Genomic DNA, 22,560 nt, shown 5'->3' with positions numbered 1-22,560 from the left:
CTTTTTATTAGTCTAAGAGGACTCTAGAGACAACAGGCAGAGTTTAGGATCCTAATCCTGATTTGCATAATTTGACTAAATCGGATGGGCCTAATTTTTGTGCTTTTGGCTGTTGAATAAATCTCAGATCTCCTTAACCTTAGCAATATATGGAAAGTAATTTATAAACTCAGATTGAGATTTCTTCCTTTGTACTTGAATTATTTTTGATTACTTAAAATAGGCATATATTACAAAGGGAAAGAGAAATTAATTTATTTTAGCTTAAGATGTCCTTGCTAATGATAGATATGAACAATAATTGTTCTGCAAATGCAATGCACTGATATTTGGGGTCAACTGAGTTAGCTGCACAACCATTCATTGTGTTGGGAGACTGGTAGGACTGGCACTCACATTTCTGCAGATTTTGAGAGACATTTCCATGTGTATTTAGTGACTGTGGGAATTGGGGAAGTATGTCACTTGCTATCTGAAATGGTGGACTGGTACTCTTCACTGAACTCCGACTGCTGTGTTGAGGAACACATTTACTGCCAATCGAGAGAGAAACCACGTTGACAGCAACAGCTTCTGCAGCATTGAGTCATCCTCATTTCCATCAATTTTTTTCAATGGGCTCTGACTGATCCTCATTAGCTTGCATGGTTTGAAGAAAACTCCCCTCTGAGGCACGGCTTCAGCATTTTCCAGTGCAGAAGGGAGTGGTTGGAGCCTGCTTGAAGCGATGGTGTTGCAGTATTTCATCATTCTTTAATGCTTTTTTTTGGTATCAAATCTTTGGGAAAGCATTAAAGACTTTCTTGTAGCCCAGTGAATTTTCTCATATTAAGTTACTTTCTTTTTTTCTGTAGAAAGCTTGAAGTAACTGGAGAAGCATATCAATGTTCTTTGCTTGTGGCAAAAGAGAAGATGCCATCTGGAAGGCTACTTAGTCACTGCTGAATTTGTCTAGTTATTTACATGCCTGCCTTCAGATGCTCAGACAGAAATGTGGAAAGATGCTCTTTTTGAATAGCTCAGTTAAAGTCTTGCTGACTCCTCATGGGAAGCATTGGCAGGTAGTCGATTTAGAGATAATTCTATTAATATGTCAGGTAACTTCATTTTTCTTCTTTGTGTTTTTATTACTGGAGACACTTAGGTGAAAACAGAATCTTCTGGTTCCTCAGCCCTGTTTTTAGGCAAACATCCTGCAGTGGGAAAGGCTTTAAGGCTAAACCCATGAATAGGGGAATAAGGAACTAGAAACAGTTCTTTTTTACATCTTTTATCTCAAAGGGCTTTGCAACTGACAGTCTGCTGCGTAGCTGAAATTCATAGCAATCATGGTGGAAGATAGCAAACTGGGACATGAACTCCTATAAGGCACTGTGGGAAGTGGTCAAAGAGGTTATTTTAACACAAGAAAAAGGTCAGCTGTTCCATTTTCACAGTGTCTTGGATGCCAGTTTTTACGGTACTGTTATTCTGCAAAGCAACTGAAAATAAGGTTGCATGTAGATTCTCCTAATAATAGAAAATAAATAATGCAGAATATACTGTCTTTTCTTAGAAATTTGTGCTTTGTAAGTTTCTAGATGTACCAACAAGTGTCTGTTTTCATGACATTTTCCATGTGAGGATAATTACTTTCCCTGTTAAAATATTTTGCGATTCATACTCACAAGGCTCTATTTATGTTGCTTTTCATAGCTGCAGCTCTTTGAAAATTCAAATTCACAATCACAACCATCAAGTGTGCCAAGGAAATGATTGTATTAATCCTTCCAGGTTTGCAGAAGACCAAAGTATTTCCTTGAATTCATTTCTGTAGGCTTAGGCTGTTGTATAAATGAGGAGGCTTGAAGAGGAATTTTACAAGTCTTGCCAGACTTTATGTATCACCATAATCACAGAGAGCAGTCCACCTCTTCCCTTTTATCTAATTCGCAGCCAACACAAGTTCCAACTCTTGTTTAGATTGTAAACTTCTTGGGACAAGAACCATGCTTTTACTACCTTTGTCTGGAACTAGGCACGGGTGGAGAAGAACAGAGTTGTCTTGTCAGCTTTATTTTGCCAAATCTGAAACTTTTGTTTCTGTAATAGGCTCTAGTAATCAAAGGAGGATTAACTTTTGTGGTGGAGGTGGCAGCATCTTGTTGAGTACAGAAATGTCTCTATGGAATGTCAGAAGTTTGTGTTTTGTTTTAGCTGAAGATCATGGTCATAAAGAACTACACATCAGAGTTTGTCAGGTGAAGGGACAAGCTTCTGCTTGGTTTTGCAGAAGTGGGCATGTGTGTGTGAGACTTCCTTAGTCTGGGCTAAGAGCTCTGTCCTGGGAGGAAGACATGGGTGTAATGTGCTAGGCAGACTGAAGCAAAAAGGAGTGTACTTGAGGCTGGGCAGTGTGGATATGACCTCTGTGGACCGAGATTACTTTTGCAGAAACGTGAAAATGCAAAAAATGTCAAAGGTGTGCAGTGATGGAAGTCTCTTGTCTCTGTGAAACAGATATGAACTTATTTTTCAAATTACTTTTACAGTTTATAATTTTGTGTTACAAAGTGGAATATTTGTTAAAGAAGCATTGCCAGTGTATTGGTAGAAACAGTTGTGTCTGTAAATGTCCTTCAACCTGTCCGTGCGCTTTTGTGTTAGAAGTTGACATTTTTTGCTGGAAATACAGTGTAAATGTGAGTAGTAGTACATAATTTCTGGTTATACAGGAGGTTAGAGCTAGAGTCTTGGGGTGGACAAACTGCATGCTCAGAAACACGTTTGTGAGAATTACATTTGAAGGAAATTGTTTGGCTTTGGAGCAGTGTTTGCTGGTGTGCATACTTCTGTCTCTAATTGGGAAAGATATGGGGTGTCCAGTCATAGACTCCATCAGCATGGAGACACTAAGCCTGCTTTGTATTCACCCCTCTCACTCTGCCAGTGGCTGTGTGAAACCTGCCCGGGGGCTGTTTACAGTGCACCTCTAAAGCAGAATCCTAATTTTGGTGACTAATAGCCAGAGCATGTGGCTCCAGCACCCCCCGGCTGGCAGCAGGCTCTGCCCTGGTTGTGGATGTAGTTAGGTGGCCCCCAACTGTTTACAAGACAGCAGAGGTGAGATCTTTGATTGACAAGTCAGAAATGCATTAGATCATTCCTCTGCCAGTCTCTGGTTCATGCTGTTAAAAATGTCAGCCTCTCCAAGTTTGAATGGCAGCCCGAGGGCCTCAGAAGCTTTTTGTTTTCTGAGATGGAAACACAAATTGGATGTGTGCCTGAGCGCTTCATCCTGGGCTGTAATTTCATCTTTTAGCTAAGAACCACAAGGTACATGAGCAAAGCACCCTGTAAACAATAATACTGGGGAAAAAAATAAACAAGGTCGTGTTTCTGGTACGTTGATCCACTGGTGTCCTGACCTCTATCACGTTGAACATCTCCACTCTGATTGCTGTTCCCTTTGGCATTACAATGAGAGGAGATAGACTGACACAGGAGGCAAAGATTTAAAGTTGCAGTGCTGTTGCACATTCCTTGTATTGGCTATGAAATATTGAACTGCCACAGTGTGACACCTGGTTTTTTAAGCAAAGTTTCTTGTTGGAGGTGTTCAGCAGCAGTCTTTTCTGGTTTTCCTCATTTTACCACCTGGCAGGAGCAATTATAAAGGCATGAGAGACAATATAAGAAAGAGCAGAAATGAAGCCAAATCATGTAATCTTTGATTTTGACTCCAGCCACATTTGTAGCTCAGATTATTGGGAGCTTCACTGTAGAAAGACCACGATGTTAGCCTGGCTGGAGATTTCTTTAAATAAAGTTCCCAGTGACTACAGAAGAGTTTTCTTAAACATATTTAGGATTTATCCCTCTCTTTAAATCTGATGACCTTGTCTGGCTGGCAGTGAAATGTGTGCAGAGGCTGAGTGATGCTGGGGTGCCCACCAAACTCAGGAAGTTGCCAGGGTGTGCTGTGAGATCTCGGGTTGTAGCAGCAGGAAGAGGTATTTTCCTCCTTTCAGGTAGCAACAATTAAAGGGGACTAGAAAGAAATCTTTGTGGATCAGTAGGATGGGTTCGGTTGGTTTTTTTGTAGCATTTTGCTAATTTCTAATTACATTGAGTAATTACATTTAGTAACAGAAATCGGCATTTGTTCTGCACCCACATTGATCCTAGAAAGTTCCAAGTTCTTTAATCTGTGTATCAAGAAGTGTGACAATGTCACTGAGAAATACTACCCGAGTGTGGCCAGCACAATGATTAATTTAAATGGCATCTTAGCTACAAGATGCCCTCCTTCAGCCTCAGTAGTGATGGTCCGGTTACTACTAATGTGCTTTTCCCGCTAAGGTGAGGGCAAGATTTCTAGCACACCAGCACCAGTTTGGCTGTTTGGTATAAAAAATGAAACAAAACTCATCCGAGTTTTCCTTCCTCCCTCGTTAGGAGTCAGGAAGGTGTGTAAAGCCGTAGTGACAAACGGCATATGCAGCTCCGCGTTGGAGGCATACAGGTATCTTTAAAGCTAGCTCCGGTTCCTCAGGATTGCGAACATCTGCTTGGAGGTATTGTGGAGCTCCACAATGCACTAATTGAATTACTCTTTTCTGGAGTTGCAGGCTGCGCTAATTGAATTAGAAGGGGCTGTGCGCGGCGCGGGGCGGGGGCCGGGCCATGGCGCGGACTGTGCTGCGCTCCCCCGGCCGCGCCCGGAACTGCACCGCGGGCCCGCCGCGGCTGCGGCGCCTCAACAGCCCGCGGCTCCCGCTGCGCCCCAAACTCCGCGGCTCTGTCCCTTTCCGTGGGGAAAGCAGGCGCGGAGGGTGCGCCGCAGCCCCCTCGCACCATGCTCCAGCGCGCTTAGATCAGCCCAGTCCCTGCCAATCGCGCCGTTATCGCTTTGGATTCGATGGCAATGAGGGCTTCAGCAGGAGCCGGCGGCACAAGATCAGATTGTACCTATCTGTGCACAACTGGCAAAGAGATAACGCCTATAATTTTAATTTAAAAATGCAAATGTGGAATTTTATCACAAATTTGGAGAAACCATGAAATACTTTCTTATCCAGCATCTGAATTTAAGCCAATGTTAGAATTCGGTCACTCTTAGGAAATATGCGGATAGTTATGAATAATTTTGTATAAGGAGAAGAAAATGAAATATTTCTTCTTTGAAATAAGGTGAAGACATGCAAAATTTCAGGGAATGAATCCAGACACTCTCAATAGAAATTGACTTGCTAAATCTTAAAATTCATAGCTTGAAGAAGTACTGTGCTATACTGTCTTGGGTGGGTTTCTTCTTATTTCCTCTGCTTTCTGTTGGCTGTTATTTGCAGAGCATGTAAAAATACTCAGATACTCTCTTTCCTAACCAGATGACTCACTTTTCCATAAAATCTCAGCTCTTTTCACTCAATTTTATCTGTGTTTGGTAGATCATTCTCATAAATTTAAACCATATCAGAGAGAAGATGGTATTTGTTTTGCTTTAATGGTTTCTTATATTTTGTTTCATTTGAAATAAAAATAATTTGCTGGAGTACTCTGCAAACTAAGTAAAATTAAACTCTCCTTGTGAAAATACATAACTAATATTCTGTGATATGCATGATTCTTTTTTAAGATGTTTATATACTTGCCCTGTTTCTGGTGGTGCTAAACTGCAAAGAATTTGCAAAATTGCTGCTAAACACAGAAGTTTTAGGAATTTTCAGTTATACTGAAAGTTATTTAACAACCAGCTGCCCCCTAAAATAAAATGCAAATATTTTGTTAAATATGTGAAACAGGTTTTGGTGCTTTTTGAGGAGAATTCCCAAAGAAGTTTATATTTTGGGAATTCTGTTTTTCTGATTTTATTTATGTTTATAGTTGTTTCTCTCTAACATTTTATTTTTATGTATACACATATAAATATATGCATGTGTGTGTATAGGTATTAAAAAAATCAGGTTGTCAGTCTTCTTGGCTCCCTTTCTAAGTAGTCAGGTAGACTGCTTCTAGTAGCCATTGTGAATAAAATATCCAAGGAACTCATTGATTATACCAAATATTTATTTAGGGCTCATGTCTAGATTTTAAATGACTACCAATATAATTTAGTACTATTGTGGAATTTTCTAAATTATGCCTGTAATAACAAGATCAACCATTGCCTTTTGCTTACCTTCTACAAAAAAATCCCTGGGATTTATTCTCTCAAAATACAACCATATATCCAGCAAACAAAGGAAGCAACTCTTCATTCAGCCAATAAAGCTGCATACGCTTCTACTCTTTTCAGGAATATACCTTGCTCTTCTATCACACCTTCAGAGTAATAAACTGTGCAGCGACCCTTTGATGTAGGTAATAACATTTGACCTTGCAACACAGTACATTCCCCTGTGCAAATGAAGAAAAACTTTAAATGTGGATGTTGTGGTGATTGTTCATTAAAAAAACCCAAACACACCACACAAAATTAGTGTGTAGGATAACACACTTGTATCCAGTGCCTTCTTTTGGTGAAAATCAGAAGGGAAGATGATCATGGTGAGAGTGTCACCTTTAAAATAATGTGAGTGTGAATTTGGTGCTGCCTTAAGAGGCTGTAAATGGGAAAGAATCTATTCCATCCATTGTATAGAATGCTTTTAAAATCAATCTATTTCTAGAAACTAAATTGTCCTGGGACCAGCTCTTGATATAAAAATTCATAGAAACCTGTTTTTCCGAGTGTGGTAACTTCTTGCCATAGTGCTGTAGTGTTAGAATTCACATTGGCCAGGTTGTTCTGTAAATTAAACAGTGACAGCTTCCCTCGGGGGAACAGCCAATGTATTTATGATGATGTGCTGATTACACAAAATACACTGCAAGCAGAAAACAGCTGCAGAGAACAAACCTCTTAAAAGAATACAATTACAAATAGCACCCTCAGTATTTCTAGTGGTGAGAGCAAAATACAGCATGCTAATGCAGGCTTCTGGTTTGCTTCCACCAAAGAAGAGGGATCTACAAAGAAGAGGCTGAAGTATGGTTGGATGCACACACAATGCCAGGGTGGAGTGGCACATAATCCCCTCGTGAAGGTGAAGGGCAAGAACACACCTCAGGCCTGCTTTTTAGCTGTCCTTGTTCTTAAAATTCCTGTGACTGCAACTCCAACAACACTGGCTGGTGAGGTGTTGGGGCTCTCTGTCTTATTGGTGTTTTGGCTGATGTGGTTCATACCCTGTGTCCTGGTTAGGAGCTGAGATGTGATTAGGTGACTAATTTGTGCTACCAGTATGGCTATTATGAAGCAGATTGTAGGAGATACTATAGGGGAAAAAAGGCCCTGGTTTAAAGCTGAGCTCTTTTTTTGCTGCTAATTATTGCTTTGAGGGAGCTTTTGGAAATAAATTCCAATTGTTTGCAGTAGCCTTCAGTGGTTTTTTTTAAAAGGTTCCTGTTTTGTATATGTAGGGCAAGATCTTGTACAGTACAGTTTAGGATAAGATAAAACTTGAAATATAATATTACTAGAAGATGGTGGCAGTGGGACTGTGATCCTCAACTCAGGACACAAACAGGCATGTGAAGAGAAAGAGGTCCTCACCTGGAAACAAAAATTAAGTAACTGGAATTGCTTTGAGTAGTGTGACTGTATGCAAGAGGGTTGGTATAAGGATCACTGTGGTTCTGTGAGGGCATGTTGAAAATGAGGAGTATCTGGCAGTGGCAGCTCTCACTGCTCTAATGTCTCACTTTGGAGGGCTGCAAAGGCAGAAAACCTTCACAGCTCCACAGCACAATTCTTTTTTTAGCCTGAGTTGACCTGTCACACTTAAATTGTTAAAATATAACATTCTACTTTTGGCTATGCCATGTATGTATGTGGGAGAGTGAAAATACAGAGAATGCCCTTTCCATTCACTTTTTTTAGCGGTAGATAAGTATGCCTTTCAAAAGTCTGGAATTTCTGGTGTCTTTGTTATTATGTTCTGGGACTGTATCACTAAAACATATTTCAGGCAAAAAATTGCCTGTTTAAAATGAAGAAGTGTGGTCCTTTCAACATATATATCTGATTTTAAAGCAGATGAGATAAAAGCATTGACACTCTAATTTGGAAGGACTTAATTCACTTGCTTAGAAGAAGTACCAGGTTTTTCATTTACGGATTGCTGGCATGTACTAATAGACTGTTATTCATCTGTCTGTATTTTCTTTAAATCGTTTTTGAGCCTCTGTGTGTTGTCCTGCTCTGCTTACATGTATCCCATGTGGCAAGAGGGAGTTTTGTATAATCACCCTGCTTTAATCAATAGAATAATTGATAAACCAGATAAGATTTAAACTGATTACCTCCCCGAGTAGAACTCCCTGAGGGCCTTGGACTCTCTTAATTTTGACATGTATGTTGTGTACCCTGTGGATGAAGTGCAGTTTGAATTATCTGTTTTTATTTGCTTAATGATGGGGAGGGTGTTAAAGTCAAATGTTTAATTAACCCAGCAATGGGCTGCGCTGTCACTTACACACACATCCAGCTGATTGAGATATCTCACCGAGAATACTGAATAGGAATGATAATGTGGCACTGAGACGGAAGATTGCTTTTTCAATCCATTTGCTGGGTCACTGGTTTGAATGTCTTACTGGATGAAAGGCATTCAGCCTGGAAAAAAAATTCAGCATTTAAGTACATTTTGTTTTCCTGGCCCCTTTCCACCAAGAAGTTAAATAAAACAGATATGCTGTAGGTTTAATAAGCCATTCATGTTGTAGCAAAGAAGCTGCACGTACTGGATCTCAAATAGGTGGTGGTCTAGAGCTGTATAATTTCCTACAGGAACAAAATGTTTGCCAGCCCCAAGGTATCTGAAGGTGAGAACCTATGTAGATCTTTATCTTTCCTTCTTTGGTTGCTTGGCTACTCACCCTGTTTGATGGTCTCCAAAGCATATCCAACTCTACTTTCTTACCCAGCACAATGAAATAATAAATAATACTTTGTAACTCCTTGTTCTAGTTGAAGAAAATGGTGGTTTAAAGTTGGAATTATTTTATAATGGTAGAACCTAGTAGTGAGATGTTAAATTTAAATGTTGCACGAGGGGCTGTTGTGTTGCCACATTTAAATTAGCCAAATTAGGAGAACCCAAGTGTTCATTTCTTGGGTGGCAGCTGTTAAAAGGCTGCAGTGCTTGCTAGCAAAGCATTATAATGTGTAATGCCTAATCTGTAACTTTTAATTCTTTTATTTGAAGATTGTTCAATCACATTAAGTAAAAAAATTACAATCACACCTTTTTTTCATATCAGCAATAAGGTTTTTCAACAGCACTGTATGGAGATAAACACACCCTATATTGGAAGCTAACTAAATTTGCCTCATAGAATTGATGCTTCTTGTAATAAATGTAGCTTTGGAAGCTGGAAAAAGCACCAAAGACTGACTTGTATGGACTAATTACTACTGTGAGGCACACTGGGGAGGTGGAGCTGTGTCATCCAGACTGCTCCATGGTGACTCCATAGGTACTTTGAAGCTGTTCCAGACTGGGAATCAAGTAGCTTTGGCTACAGGGTCACCTGGCTCACACTGTCTAAGACAAAGATCTGGGTGTCTCCACACTGGGTGGTGTAGACAGTCTGTTGTGAATTCCCATCAGTCTGACACTGCAGTGAGATCATTGAATAGGCATTTATTTACAAGTGAGCTGCTTTAGTGGAGAAACTGTGCCTAAAAAGTTAAAAACTTTTGTTCCCCTGTGATGTAATTTTTACTTTGAATAGACAACTTGTGCTTCATTCCTTTGTTTCGTATCTCATTTCCCCTTTTTCTGCAATAAAAAATAGGAAGGGAAAACAACAAGTAAAGTATAAAACAGTATCAGCAAGATGAGGATGGTGTGGTTGATTTAGGTATTTGGGAATGAGTGCCACAGGCTCTGAGGAAGGGATGTGATGACAAGTGGAGATATTTTGTCTGTTTGACAGGAAAGCTCAGAATGAGTGGTTTTGGAAACAGAAAATTATAATAATAAGTGTAGGTGATAACCAGGGATGAGAGGGAAAGGGGTTTTATAGTCAGTCCAGTGAGACAGCATTGGTTCTTTGAGAGAACTAGTTAAAAAGTTAGAAAATAATGCTTGAAGAAGGATGATGCCTATATAACTTAGATCAAAGTTACAAGGTGCTTCTATAGCTTGAGTTATAAAATATAAATATGACCTGATATATCTATATAACCTGATATTAATATAGCCTAAATAATGACTTTTTATATATCTATATAACATATATAATCATAACTCTAATACCTCTATAAGCTGATATAAGTAACCTTTTATTCAATGTAATGGCTTAATGCTGAACAAAAAAAAAAAAAAAAAAAAGGAAGAGAAAAATTTGCCAGGTGGATAGCTTTAGAGATAGATAACTATTAGCACTAATGAAAAATTTGCAAGTGCAAAGCAAATTAGCCAGAAAACAAAGAATTTAGGCCAGTTAAGACCAGACAGACCAAGGAACACAATAACTGCACATGCTTTGAAGACAAAGTTGAGAAGTTCAGATGTGAAGAAGAGCTTGGAAGCCTTCATCAAAGACCCCTGATGACCCCTGAACTGGGGAGACACAGGTGCAGTGCAGAAGAATTATTTATAACCACAAGATCATAGTAAATTAGTTCTGGTGTGTATGTGGTGATGTTGTAGTGACACAGTGGTACTAAGCAATACTTACTGTATAAATGCACCATAGCACTTGACAAAGGTGGGTGAGTTAGGTGGAGATACCCCCCTCACCACCAGCACTGCAATAAACAAATACCTTCTCTTTAGACATCAGTCTGTGGGGATTTATCTCCAGCCTGTCTGCAGCAAAACTAGACACTTTTACAACCGGTTTCTAAGAGCACTTGGAGCTCCTATGCAGATGAAGCTGTAATAAATACTGTACAAAGAAAGTTAAACTGTATCCAGAGAATTTTAATAAATAAAAAGTTTTTTAAAACTCTCCCTGGGTCTGTTGGCTCTTGTTAATACTAGAAATACGTTTTTGACATGTATTTTGAATGTTGGCTTATATTCCAAGCCTGTAAAAGCTGACTTTGTGCTTTCCCCCCACCCTACATGTAGGGGAAAGAAATCAAGAAAAGATCTTATTCCAGCATACAAAATCACTGATAAAAGCCTACAATTCATGAGCATGGGAGGGAACAATGCTGTGAACTGTGAATAAGAGTGTATCATTTCAAACTTTAGTACTTTTACACTCTGGGATGAGTGTTGAAAATGAATTTTTGTGGAAGGAATGTAGCAAAATGAAAGCAACAAAGAAGTGAGAGCCAAGCCTGGATTGATTCAGCTCTTCTCTAAAAGGCTTCTGTTGCATGCAAAATCCTTCTTCCTGAAGTATGTGTGGCACAATTCAGCAGTGTCGCAGAAAAACTTAACCCCAGCTGAGACTGTTATAAAGGAATTTTAACATGAATTCAAAAGAGGGGAGAAATTTTTAATGTTGCCCTGAAGAATAGAAAAGGAAGAATATTGTTTTGTTCAATGTGAGGAGCAGATGTACAAGGGTAAGTCAGTAGGAAGAAGGAAAGCAAAGCACAGAGATAATAAAGTTCAGAACAAGTCCTGACACCAGTCTTACATAGGTGATCTGGTTGAATGTTTGAAAGTATACCCGTATTATGTGTATCATAAGGTTAATTGGGTGTTTTCAGCCATGCTTTTTGGGAATATGTGCTTTCTGTTCCTTAAAAAGATGTAGATAGCTTTGAACTACATAAAATTCTGGAGTACAAGATGTACGCTATAAAATCATGCATAGAAAGTGCGAGCTATAAAAACATGTGTACCTGTGGAGGTGCTGATCAATTTGTGCTATTTAGGAAGGGAAATTCCAAAACAGCCCGGCTGTGAGGAAATGCAAATAATAAAATTCAACTAGAGGTCCTTGAGGCTTCTTAAGCCCTAACCTTGTTATGAGGAATGGGGAAGTCAAACTGCCTAATGCAGATGTCTGTGAGTTACAAAAATAACCAGATGTCCTGATTAGCAGAAGCAAATGTTCTTCCCTTAATCCACGTGAAATTATATTCAAAGGCTCTCCGGATGTAATGTGTGTGTAAATAAGGCACCAACAAACATTGGAATAGAAAGGGCCATTGGCCAACTAGCTTGCAAGGCTTGAAAGCTTGAATATTAAAAACAAATTTGCCACTGCTGACTCTCTTAAATTCACAGAACAGAACTGTTAAGCAGGGCTGCTTCCTGGGAAACATGGAAAGCCTGTTCTCATTAGCCATATTCTCTCTCTCTCTATCTCTCTCTCTCTTTTTTGAAAAATGTGGATGAAGTGAAGCTAGCTTTTTAAATTCCCCTAAATGACTTGTTCCCAGCATCTGTATTTAGGGGGAGGGGGTGGTGGTGAGGTTTTTTCCGCTACAACTGGATTTTTGCTCTTAGAAATGCATCTGTTCATCAGATCTTTGCTATTTTTTTTTTATATTTGCTGGTTTTTGGTATTTTAATGTTAAACTGAATCTACTGTGCTGACTTCCCATCCCATTAAAGTACCCTTTATAGCCAACCAGTAATTACTAAGTTAAACAATGTCATAAGAAGCTTTTCTTTATGTTATGAAATTCTTTTATCAAGTCTTGTTGCTTTGAAAATGTATACTTTTCCAATTATTGATTTGAATGAAACATAAAGAAAATCATGAAGAATCCATTCTCCAGATGGAAAACCAAATTTTGTCCTAATTGTTGAAACATTTGTTTTCATCATCAGTGCTAGTGTGGAGGCAGGCCAAATTAGGACTTGTGTGAACATGTATGTATGTGTCTGGTCAGAGGTGTGGTGTTGTACTTCCCATTTTCATTGCTGTCAGAACTTCAGTTTTAAGAATTTAAGTTATAGAAAATTATAGTTAAGTTCTGTATAGTTAAGTAAGTTATAATTAAAGTATAGCAGCTCAGCTACTGCTTGGGTGTGAATTTCAAATTAGTAATGTTGCAGGTGAGGGTGAAGTCTTCATCACGGGGCATTTATAAATGTGTTGGAGGGAACAAAAGTGCCATGATTTTGTGCAAATAAAAGATAATAGGTATAATAAACACAAGGGACCATGTGCATGCCTGTCTGTAAAGCAGGTACTGAACTGGAAGGCCTTTTTAGTTTATTCCCTTTCTTTTTCCATTATCAGTCAGTGGAAGGCAGGCTGCAGATCCTCTGCCCTCTCCTTCCATCATTCTAATGCTCAGCCAAAACCCCTTTCAAAAGTACCATCTAACTTTAAACTTGTAAGAGCTGGGAAACTTTGTCTGTTTCATTCCAGGCTGAAGTTACCCCCTTGTGCCTTCCCATTGCAATTTATGGTGTTCTCTAAAAGGATGTAATCTCAGTGAATGTTCAGAGCAGCAAATGCCGAGGAGGAATGGAGTCTGATACTTATCTCTGCATTTTCATTGCTGTGGATCTCCCTGTGTGTTATAGCTGTCATTTTTGTTTTATCTACTGAACAGCAGAGAATTGCCTTCAAACTTGCAGCTTTCTACTTGTTCTTCTCAAAGAACATTACCAATCCTAAGGACTGGTTTTATATATTGTAGTGACCAGCCAAATAAATGTGAATTTGAATGTTTTGGGCCTCATGATAGGAGAAAAAGGAGAAGGTATCCTTGCATGTTTCTAGTGTATCTTAGACACTTATTTTTTTTTAAACAGTAATACTGCTTCAGGCTGACACTGGCTATGCCAGGATTCATCCTAGCACTGTTTGAAATGGCTGAGATATTTATAAACTGACAGACAGCATTTATAAAATGAGGATGCTGACAGTCCCTTAACGATAACAATGGGCTTGGACTCATCTATCACTTACAGAGGTTATTGGAAAGGGAACATAAGGCTTCTGTGTGCCTCTGGTCTTAGACTGGCACTTATTTCCACACATATCTCTCTTTTCAGTCCTCTCTGGCTGACATCAGCATTAGGCAATTACAGCTAATTTCTCCATACTTTTACCTGATGATGCTTTGTCCTGTTTTCTACAAGTCAACTAACTTTACAGCATCTTAGAGCAAGACCCTCTTTCTCCCAAATCCCCCCTCCTAAACAAGAGGAGCATCCTGACTTCTGTCAGGCTGCTGGCTTGAATTGGGAGGGAAGAACAGTGTACCCTGATTGACAGACTTAACCCAGGGCTGGGCAGGGGTTAAACAGGCCTTCTGCCTCCTTTTATTTTCATACAGCACCAGTCTGCAGACAGAATGCTGATGTACCTCTTTATTCAGTGGCTCCCTCTTGGCTGAGAGAGTCCCCTTCTGTCCTTGGTGAGGAGGACCAAGTGCAGCACAGGGACACTTCCAGGAACATGAAAAAGGATGTCAGTTATTTTCAATTTCTGATAAAATGCTGTGTTCATTCAATGCACTTAGGAGCTTGAGGGTCAGGTCATATCAACAGTTTGCACTGGAAAAGGAAAAATGCACTATTTCACTGGTGTGTGCTAAAGCATCTATTTTAATGTGGCAGCAGAAATACTGAGACAGCTATGTCTGGCATCCAGTTTGCCCTTGGAACATTTACTCTACTCTAACTGTTTGCACACTGTGTTCCCACTGTATTATTTGCTTAGAGACCTAAAATACCCAAGTAGATTTCCTACATGCAGTTGGATCTGCTGATACCACTAACATCACACCCTGCCCAGGCTTCTGTTCGAACTGATGTATACGCACGCAGTGGCTGGAGCGAGACTTGATTGGCTTGAGGGGGTCTATTTATCAGGGAACTCGATTAAAATACAGACTGCACATGACATCAAATTTGTAATCATTTTTCCACAGCAAGCAAGCAAGCATTTTCTGTATTGGATGCAGGTGTTTAAAGCAATAGTGTGTTTTAAGGGCCAGTGCAGCACAAATTCTGGCCTTTGGGATAAAGACAAGTGTTTTGCCTGCATAAACAATATATTATTTTTTTCCCCTCCCCGAGGTCCACACACACCTAGTTTCCCTCAAGCTCATCATCTCTGTCAGGTTAATCAATAGGCACCGTATGGCAGAGGGTCAGTAATCAGTGTCATCGTGCCTTTAAATCGTGTTGAAAATTTGCTTAAAGCCTGGGCCAATTAACATCGAGATGATGAATGGATGGGTAGATGGGAAGAGCCTGGCGCTCAGGGGCTTTGTGAGAAGGAGATGCTCAGCTGTTGAGCAGCAGACACCAGCGAATAAAATCAGCCATTCATGTGAGCTCAGTCCACCCACTCTTAATGATAATGTCAATCTAGCAAAATATATACACATTGGAGTTGTCATGAGTTCATAAATCAAAGGAGTTTGTCAAAGGCATTCAGATTAACGAGGCAGCAGCAATAACAAGTCAAATTTGCATAGAGAATTGCCCGAATCTCAGTAAATTATGATCCTGTTTTTCATTTGATTATTTGCTAATGTCTCAAGAGGGAGAATGATTATATTAGCATGCAAAATCTACTCCAGAAGTAGAAATCCGAGGTATAGCAGACCAGCACACGATGACAATTAATCAGTTTCTGCATACTAGCATAAACACGCAAGGCCCAGAAATGAACTCCTTTTTTATTATTATTTCTCCTTGCTACTGATCCAAATGGTTCAGCTTGACAGAGACTTTATATTGCTTTAACAGTGTTCTGAATTGTGCCTGCAGGCAAGACATAGTTATGCAGCTATAACCAACCTATCCATCTGCCAACCAGATTGGAATTCTCCTATCCAAGGCTTCCATTAACCCCCACTGACAGCTCCAAACAGGATTAAGAATTTGAAAGCATAAAAAATACTTGTGCTCTTCACATAGACACACGCTTCTCCCCCACCCCCACCTCCACACACTTGGAAAAAAGGCTGTGTCTGTACTCTTTTATAATTAGTGCAGGGCAGAACAGCATCAAAGAAAGCCTCTCCCAGTTGGCAGGGGTTTGATTTCCACCACGAGAGAGGCGGTACTAAAGGTAGCTCTGCCCAATTGGTAATCCCTGGGAGTGCATTTCTCCATGTATTATATCTCATTCCCAGCAGTGCTTTGCTGGGCTGTGTACACAAAATGCTGCATGTCATCTCCTGTCAAATGCTTCAGTCTGGGGATTTCATATGCATTGTAGCATGTTGTGTTTAGTGGTGGAGGAGGCTTCATGGGGAGAGTTAAATAGTAATAATTTCATAGTGGTCTTTAAGACAACCTGCCATGGAGTTATATTCTGTTAATTACAGGCTGAAGTTTTAAATGCAAATCAGATTTAAAAGGATCTCGTTACAGGCAGTAGCCATTTTAGGAAAAATGAGCTATGGAAGGCACAACCCCTTTGCAGGAGTCTCCTGTTAAAAATTTTCAGGGTTCCAAGAACTATGAGCTTGGGTTTCCTGACTTTTCTAATCAGTACTTCCCCTGTCATTGTTTGACCTTGGGCAAAAAAAAAAAAAAAAAAAATTACCTGTCTGTGGAAAGAGGAGGTGCTTTGGAGACTTCAGCATTTAATCTTGCCTGTATTTGTTCAAAAGAAGAGATGCTTGCATGCAAGCACAAACACTTTTAGCCAGCCCAGCTTTAGTCAAGAAGGCTTGCCTGTGGGAAGTAAAAATTTTCCCTGGGGGAAGGGAGTTTGTACGGCTTTTCAGCTTTCCATGTGCACTAATTTTCTTTGCTTCTTTCTCCCTAACAAATTCCATCGTTGCCCTACTATGTATGAAGTACAGTCGCTGCAGATCTTTAATATTCCCAGTGAGTACACCCAACTTACCGTCTGGATACCAAATGCTTCTTTCCAGGTCTGTGCCCGGGACGTGCATTTCAGTAGCCACGAGAGGGTGCTCAGAGCGGTTCCTCCCTTTGTCTGCCTCTCCTGTGGCCGAGAGCATCGCTGGAGTCCTGCTGAGACAAACCTTACTCTGACCTCGCACATGTTTATCCCTCCTCCCACCTTGTTCAGCAAGGAGAAATATATAGATGTACCGTTTCAGTCGATTACGTTATGCTCTTCCCTTGGCCACGGCTAAGTGTTGCCCTGTCAAGTGAAATTCACTTCCATGCAGCCACAGTTAGTCCTGAAATATGCGGGGTCCTGTACCTGCACCTGGATTGATAGGTTTCCTTTTCCTGAGAAATGAGCGGGAGTTATAAACATCTGTGCTTTTTCTTAAGTGTAATGCTTCCCAGCCATTCTGTCTTCACCAAGCGTAACTTACTTGCCGACAAAAGTGCACGAGCAGCGCTCCTCTTTAATAGTCTGCCTTCAGAGCTGCTGTGTTGGTGCTGTAGAATGGTGAGACGCCAAGCTGTGAACCACCATATGCACTTGGCAGTCTTTGTCTGGTCTTTGTTCAGCCAACCTCTTAGCCTTGCCACCTATAAAGATAATGAATGCAAAATGGTCCTCTGCTTGCTCTTAAAATTAGATGCTCAGCTTAAAAAAAAAGTAGATAACTTGATGCTTTGCAGTGACTAGAAATTTCAAAATAAGGGCTAGCAGTTCACCAGCACTTCCTGCTTTTTGATATTTGTATGAGGAAGGATCCTTAGTGCCTTTGAAATGCGAGAAGAATGCAAAATGTCACTGTTGAAGAGAGATTATTTGGAAAGGGAAATCATTCTGACACATACTGTAGGGAAGGGGGCAGGTGTTGAAAATGAGTCCAGAAGTACTAAACAACCCCTTTACCCTACAGCCACAACAAAATGCATCTTCTGGAAATCTGTAATAATTCACCTCAGATTCTTATAGTTTCACTCTTGACTTTTTTTTTTCCCAAAGCACAAAAATAAAATCCCTAACTTGAATGAAACATTACTAAACTAAATTTCATGAGCAGAAAAGAGCAACTTCAATGTCTGACCTTCCTTTTTGTGTATATGCGATTCTAGCTTGTATGTTTTTATGACCACAGTTCTTTCAAAGCAGGATTTAATGTAATAACTTGGTCCTGGCTATGACCTCATACAAAAACTTTTAAAAGCTGCCCTCTTACAGTGATTTATCAGGCTTGTTTAGGATTGATTTCTATTATAAAACCCTGGTTACAGCATCCCAAATGTCATGGTGCCTTTCAAGTTCTATATCTTGTTTAAAAAAAAAATTCAAAATCACTAGTTGGTCTGCAAGTCTTGATTTACTCCTGACCAGTTTATGACATCCCAAGTGGGGTTTTACTGTAGCGTTCATCTCCCTCCACCCCTTCTCTGCCATTTCTCAGCAAACAGCTCCTGTCCCTGCCCTGTCTCCTGGCTGTCCCTTTGCTCAGAGCAGCAATCCTGCACTGCCCTGCTGGTGCCAGATCCCACAGCACTGCAGTGGGCACACACTTTGCCCTGCTCTCTCTGCTCTGCTCTGCTCTGCTCTTCTCTCTCTGCTCTGCTCTCTCTCTGCTCTGCTCTGCTCTCTCTGCTCTGCTCTGCTCTGCTCTGCTCTTCCCTCTCTGCTCTGCTCTCTCTGCTCTGCTCTCTCTGCTCTCTCTGCTCTCTCTGCTCTGCTCTGCTCTCTCTGTTCTGCACTGCTCTCTCTGCTCTTCTCTGCTCTCCCTGCTCTCTCTGTTCTGTTCTGCTCTCTCTGCTCTGCTCTCTCCGCTCTTCTCTGCTCTCTCTGCTCTGCTCTCCTTGCTCTCTCTGCTCTGCTCTGCTCTCCCTGCTCTCTCTGTTCTGCTCTACTCTGCTCTGCTCTCTCTGCTCTCTCTGCTCTGCTCTCTCTGCTCTGCTCTCTCTGCTCTGCTCTCTCTGCTCTGGCTTCCCGCAGCCGCCGTGCCGCTGCTGGCCCTGTGCTGCCGCTGCTCGCAGGGCCCTGCTCCTCCTCTGCCAACAGATGCCACTTCTGTCTCCTGAGGTGTTGGGCTGGAAGCTGTCTCTGGGAGAAGCCAGGCAGAGCCATGCTCAGTGAAGGACAGGTTATTTGGGGGACAGGTACAGAATGCAAACTTCTGCTGTAATAGATGTAGTCCTGAGCTCGTCTGAAAGTAATGGGAAAACCACCTTTTTTCTGGCAGAGCTCTCCCTAGGCAGTTTTTCTGTATCTCTTTAAAACCTGTTTAGTTGCTCACTACTGAATGTGTGGGAATGTAGCCTAAGGCTATGAATACTGTGGTGATCAAACTGATTTTAGATGTGTGTGTGGGATTCCCCCAAAGCTGGCTGTCATTCCTTCCCGAGTGCCGAGTGCCGTAGCTGAACCTGTGTGAAGGAACACTGTCTTCCAGATAGCTGACTTTGGCAGTGAGGTCAGGATTCTCCCCACTGCATCCAGCAGTTTTTAACCAAACATTTGCAAGACACTATTCATGTCCTGATATGACTATAGTTTGTCTTTAAACCAAACAATATTTGGTTTTAATCATGACATTTGGAAGATGAAATTGTCCTGGTTGTATTTTTTTATTCATGCTGGAAAAGCCCTTGTATTTCTTGTCTACCTTATCTTGTCTTACTGATTTTTTTTTGGAGGTGGCAGCTTACATTTTGGAGAATCAGTCTTTCTCAAAATTGTACATGTATGTGGAGTCAGTGGTCAGGAGAGAAGTACAAAGCTGTATTAATGGGTAGTAGTATATGTATCATACACTACTTACACAATATTTGGAGGGTTTTTTGGGAAGGATTTCCTGACAACCTCTTTTGCAAGAATTTAGCTCCACTATAATTTCTCTATGATTTTAGGCAGCCAGGAAGACTCAGTGCAATTAATAATTATTAGGCAGATTAAAAACATAGGGACACGGAGAACAACAGTTGTACCCATTAAAAACCTCTTGTTTTCAACAGGTCCCACGTTTTAAATGGTTATTCTCGTGTGTTCAGGAGCACCAGTGTTGCCATACTGATACAACCACCATTTCAGCTTTTGGAAGTGGCTGTTATTGGTAGTTTCAGAGTAAATCCTTAAAGCACAGGCTTCTTCAATAGATACCTGCACAGTGGTGCATTGTTATGGTGAGGGGGAGAAATTCTTTCTCTGCCATAACAAGCTGTTTGGCATAAAAGTACAAGTTAGCCTCCAGTATGTATATATGTAAAATGCTACAGCCTGTGTAGGAAAAATACTCTGTTTCTTTTCTCCTCGCAGAGTAATATTAGGGATAAGAACTGAATTAAAGCTTACTTTCTTTCACAGAATTCCTCTGAGAGAGAAGACTGTAATAATGATGAGCCCCCTAGGAAGATCATTCCTGAGAAGAATTCACTTAGACAGGTATGTGATCAGTCTCTTTAAAAATGCGATAAAACTTTCTAGCTATTTGAATCCTTAAATGCTTCTGGAAGCTGAATTCTGGCTTGTGCTCATGGAAATCTTTTCTTCTTTGTAGTCTGAGCAACTCACATTGCACCCAGGAAAATCAGACACAGAGATTTAGTTTTCTGGGGAGTTTGATGACACTGAAGAAATGTGTCCTTCAGTATAGTTCAGTCAACTGTGATTGTAGTTTTACCTTTCTCCAGTTAGTGTTCATCAAAACCTCTTCAACCTTTTCTTCTGTAATTGTTCCTGTCTTGTTTGTAGTACATTTTGCCTTACCTCTGATCAAGACTCAAAATGTTCTACAACAATTAAACTTTTTATTGCCCTTGAAGGTGAATTTTCTTGGAGATGGTATCCAGGTTAATAACCTGAAAAATGACCTCTCTTGTTTCTTTTACATTCATATAAATTACTAATGGATAAAAAGAGAAAGGATGGTCTAATAAAACAATATTTCTTTGTCCTTTATATATAGTAAAGCAAATTTCTTACCAATTCAAAATAATTTCTTTTTTTTTTTTAATCCCTGTGGCCAACAAAGGGAGTCTGGCATGCTTTCTGGGAAATTTAAGTTGAGTTTAGTGATTTCTGATCCATTTTCACCTTGGTCTTTCTCCCCACTGCAACCTTCAGGCAGCAGAAGCAAAATTATGTCCATGCCTTAGCTGCCTGAGGTTGCTGCCTGGTGTATCAGAGTGAAACCATTGGTGAATGTGACTTAAGTGAATACCCCAGGCCACATATTGCAACAGCTGAAGAATTGTTACATTTCCTTCTGCATCTCAGCCACAGGAGCAGTGGTCTCAGGCAGAGAAATATGGTGGCACAATCTGCCCCACATCAGCTATGTCCAGGTGGAGGTGTGGGTCAGAACCATAGTAAAGGAAGAAGTATCTTCTTCCTACAGTGCACTTGTGCTCAGAGTTGTTAGCTTTGCATGATTGGTTTGGTTTGATTTTGTTTTTGTTTTGTTTTAATAATGCATTGTTTTAGGAGTGTTTGATTTTGTGGGAAGAAGTGCCATGTGAAGGGACTACATATGGCTAAGACAGGTCCATCTAACAGATGTAGTCCATATAAGTCTTTGGACATGGGGCAATATGCTGGCATAATGGCTGAGGTCCCATTTATAGCTGAGAAATATTACCTTGCAGAATTGATTAAATATGTGAGATGAAACTTAAATTGTTTCTGGCATTCAACAACAAACAAGGGCTGGAGGTAGAGGCAAACCTACAAAGTCCCTACTGTTAATCCCCAGGATAGGAAACATGGTCCCCAGCCTGCCAGAAAATCAGGGAGTTCTTATCTTAGAGTTATATTATCCATAGCAAGCCTTCAGGTTCCACAAGAAGAGGTATATGACTCTTCTCCAAAAGAAGATTCATAGTAAGAGATGTGAATTAAAAAGCACAATGAGTGACTTATTCTGTGTGTCTTCTTATCACACCGAGTCCTTCCTCATGATTATTGATTGAGGAAATAGATTTTTACAAACTGTATTGTACAGATGAGGAAGGTGCAATTTCTTGAATTGGGTTTCCATTTTGTTGTATTTCAATCTGCAGAAGTATTCTTAGTGTCATAGGAAAGCTGTCTTTTCCCTCAGGCCCACAATTCATCATAATCAAGTAGATAACAGGAATACAACTAAATCACCACCTGTAGTGTCCCAAGATTTCATACTGGAATGAATTTGATGGACACTCTACATTGAAGATGGTTAGCTGTGTTGCACAATATTGATATATCAGTCTCCATCTTTGTGTCCAATCCTTACAGTAACAGATGCAGGACAAAATCCTTGGGTCTTTTATTGCTGTCTGGGGCCTTTGTGTTGAGAATAGTCTTTGTAAATAAATTCAGGATGTAGTCCTAGTCTTAAAGCAAGTACCCTCATATAGATCATACAGGGTGGTTGTCCATGATTTTTTGCCTGTTATGGAAGGAATTCTGGTTCTTTATATAGAAGTAAACAAAAATCTGAGCATTTTGAAAGCTCAGATTGCTCCTCTTCTCTATTAGCAATGGACAGGAGAAGTGAGGAGTTTTCTGGCTCTCATTCCAGAAGTCGGACACATATTTAGCCATGTGCCTAAATAGTCACAATCAATGATTAATGCTTACTGAAAAGATCTGGATCTCCTATAGGAAGGGATGCAGAGTGGCTGCTATGTCTTACATCTATCCATACTTTGCAGAACCAAAAAATGTGTCCTGAAAATGCTGTCAAAGCAGTAACACACAAAAAATATCTTCCATTTTAGTGGAAAGATGCTAACTTAGTAAATATTGTATGAACAGTTTTGTATT

At 40.3% G+C, this 22,560-nt stretch overlaps 1 protein-coding gene across 13 annotated transcripts in view; it reads left to right on the top strand.

Annotated features, from left to right (window-relative positions):
* BTRC (beta-transducin repeat containing E3 ubiquitin protein ligase) overlaps window positions 1-22,560 on the top strand; it is a 119,487-nt gene that overhangs the window by 28,691 nt on the left and 68,236 nt on the right. For all 13 annotated transcript variants that reach the window (XM_079312431.1, XM_079312429.1, XM_079312437.1 and 10 more), the window contains one exon: window positions 20,122-20,199. In XM_079312431.1, coding sequence (XP_079168557.1) covers window positions 20,122-20,199 — 78 coding nt within the window. The remainder of the gene's footprint in view (window positions 1-20,121; window positions 20,200-22,560) is intronic.

The sequence above is a fragment of the Erithacus rubecula genome (assembly GCF_903797595.1).
Source record: "Erithacus rubecula genome assembly, chromosome: 9".
NCBI classification, from domain to species: Eukaryota; Metazoa; Chordata; class Aves; order Passeriformes; family Muscicapidae; genus Erithacus; species Erithacus rubecula.
Note: the sequence above shows the minus strand (reverse complement) of the source record. Positions and strands in the feature narration are given on the sequence as shown.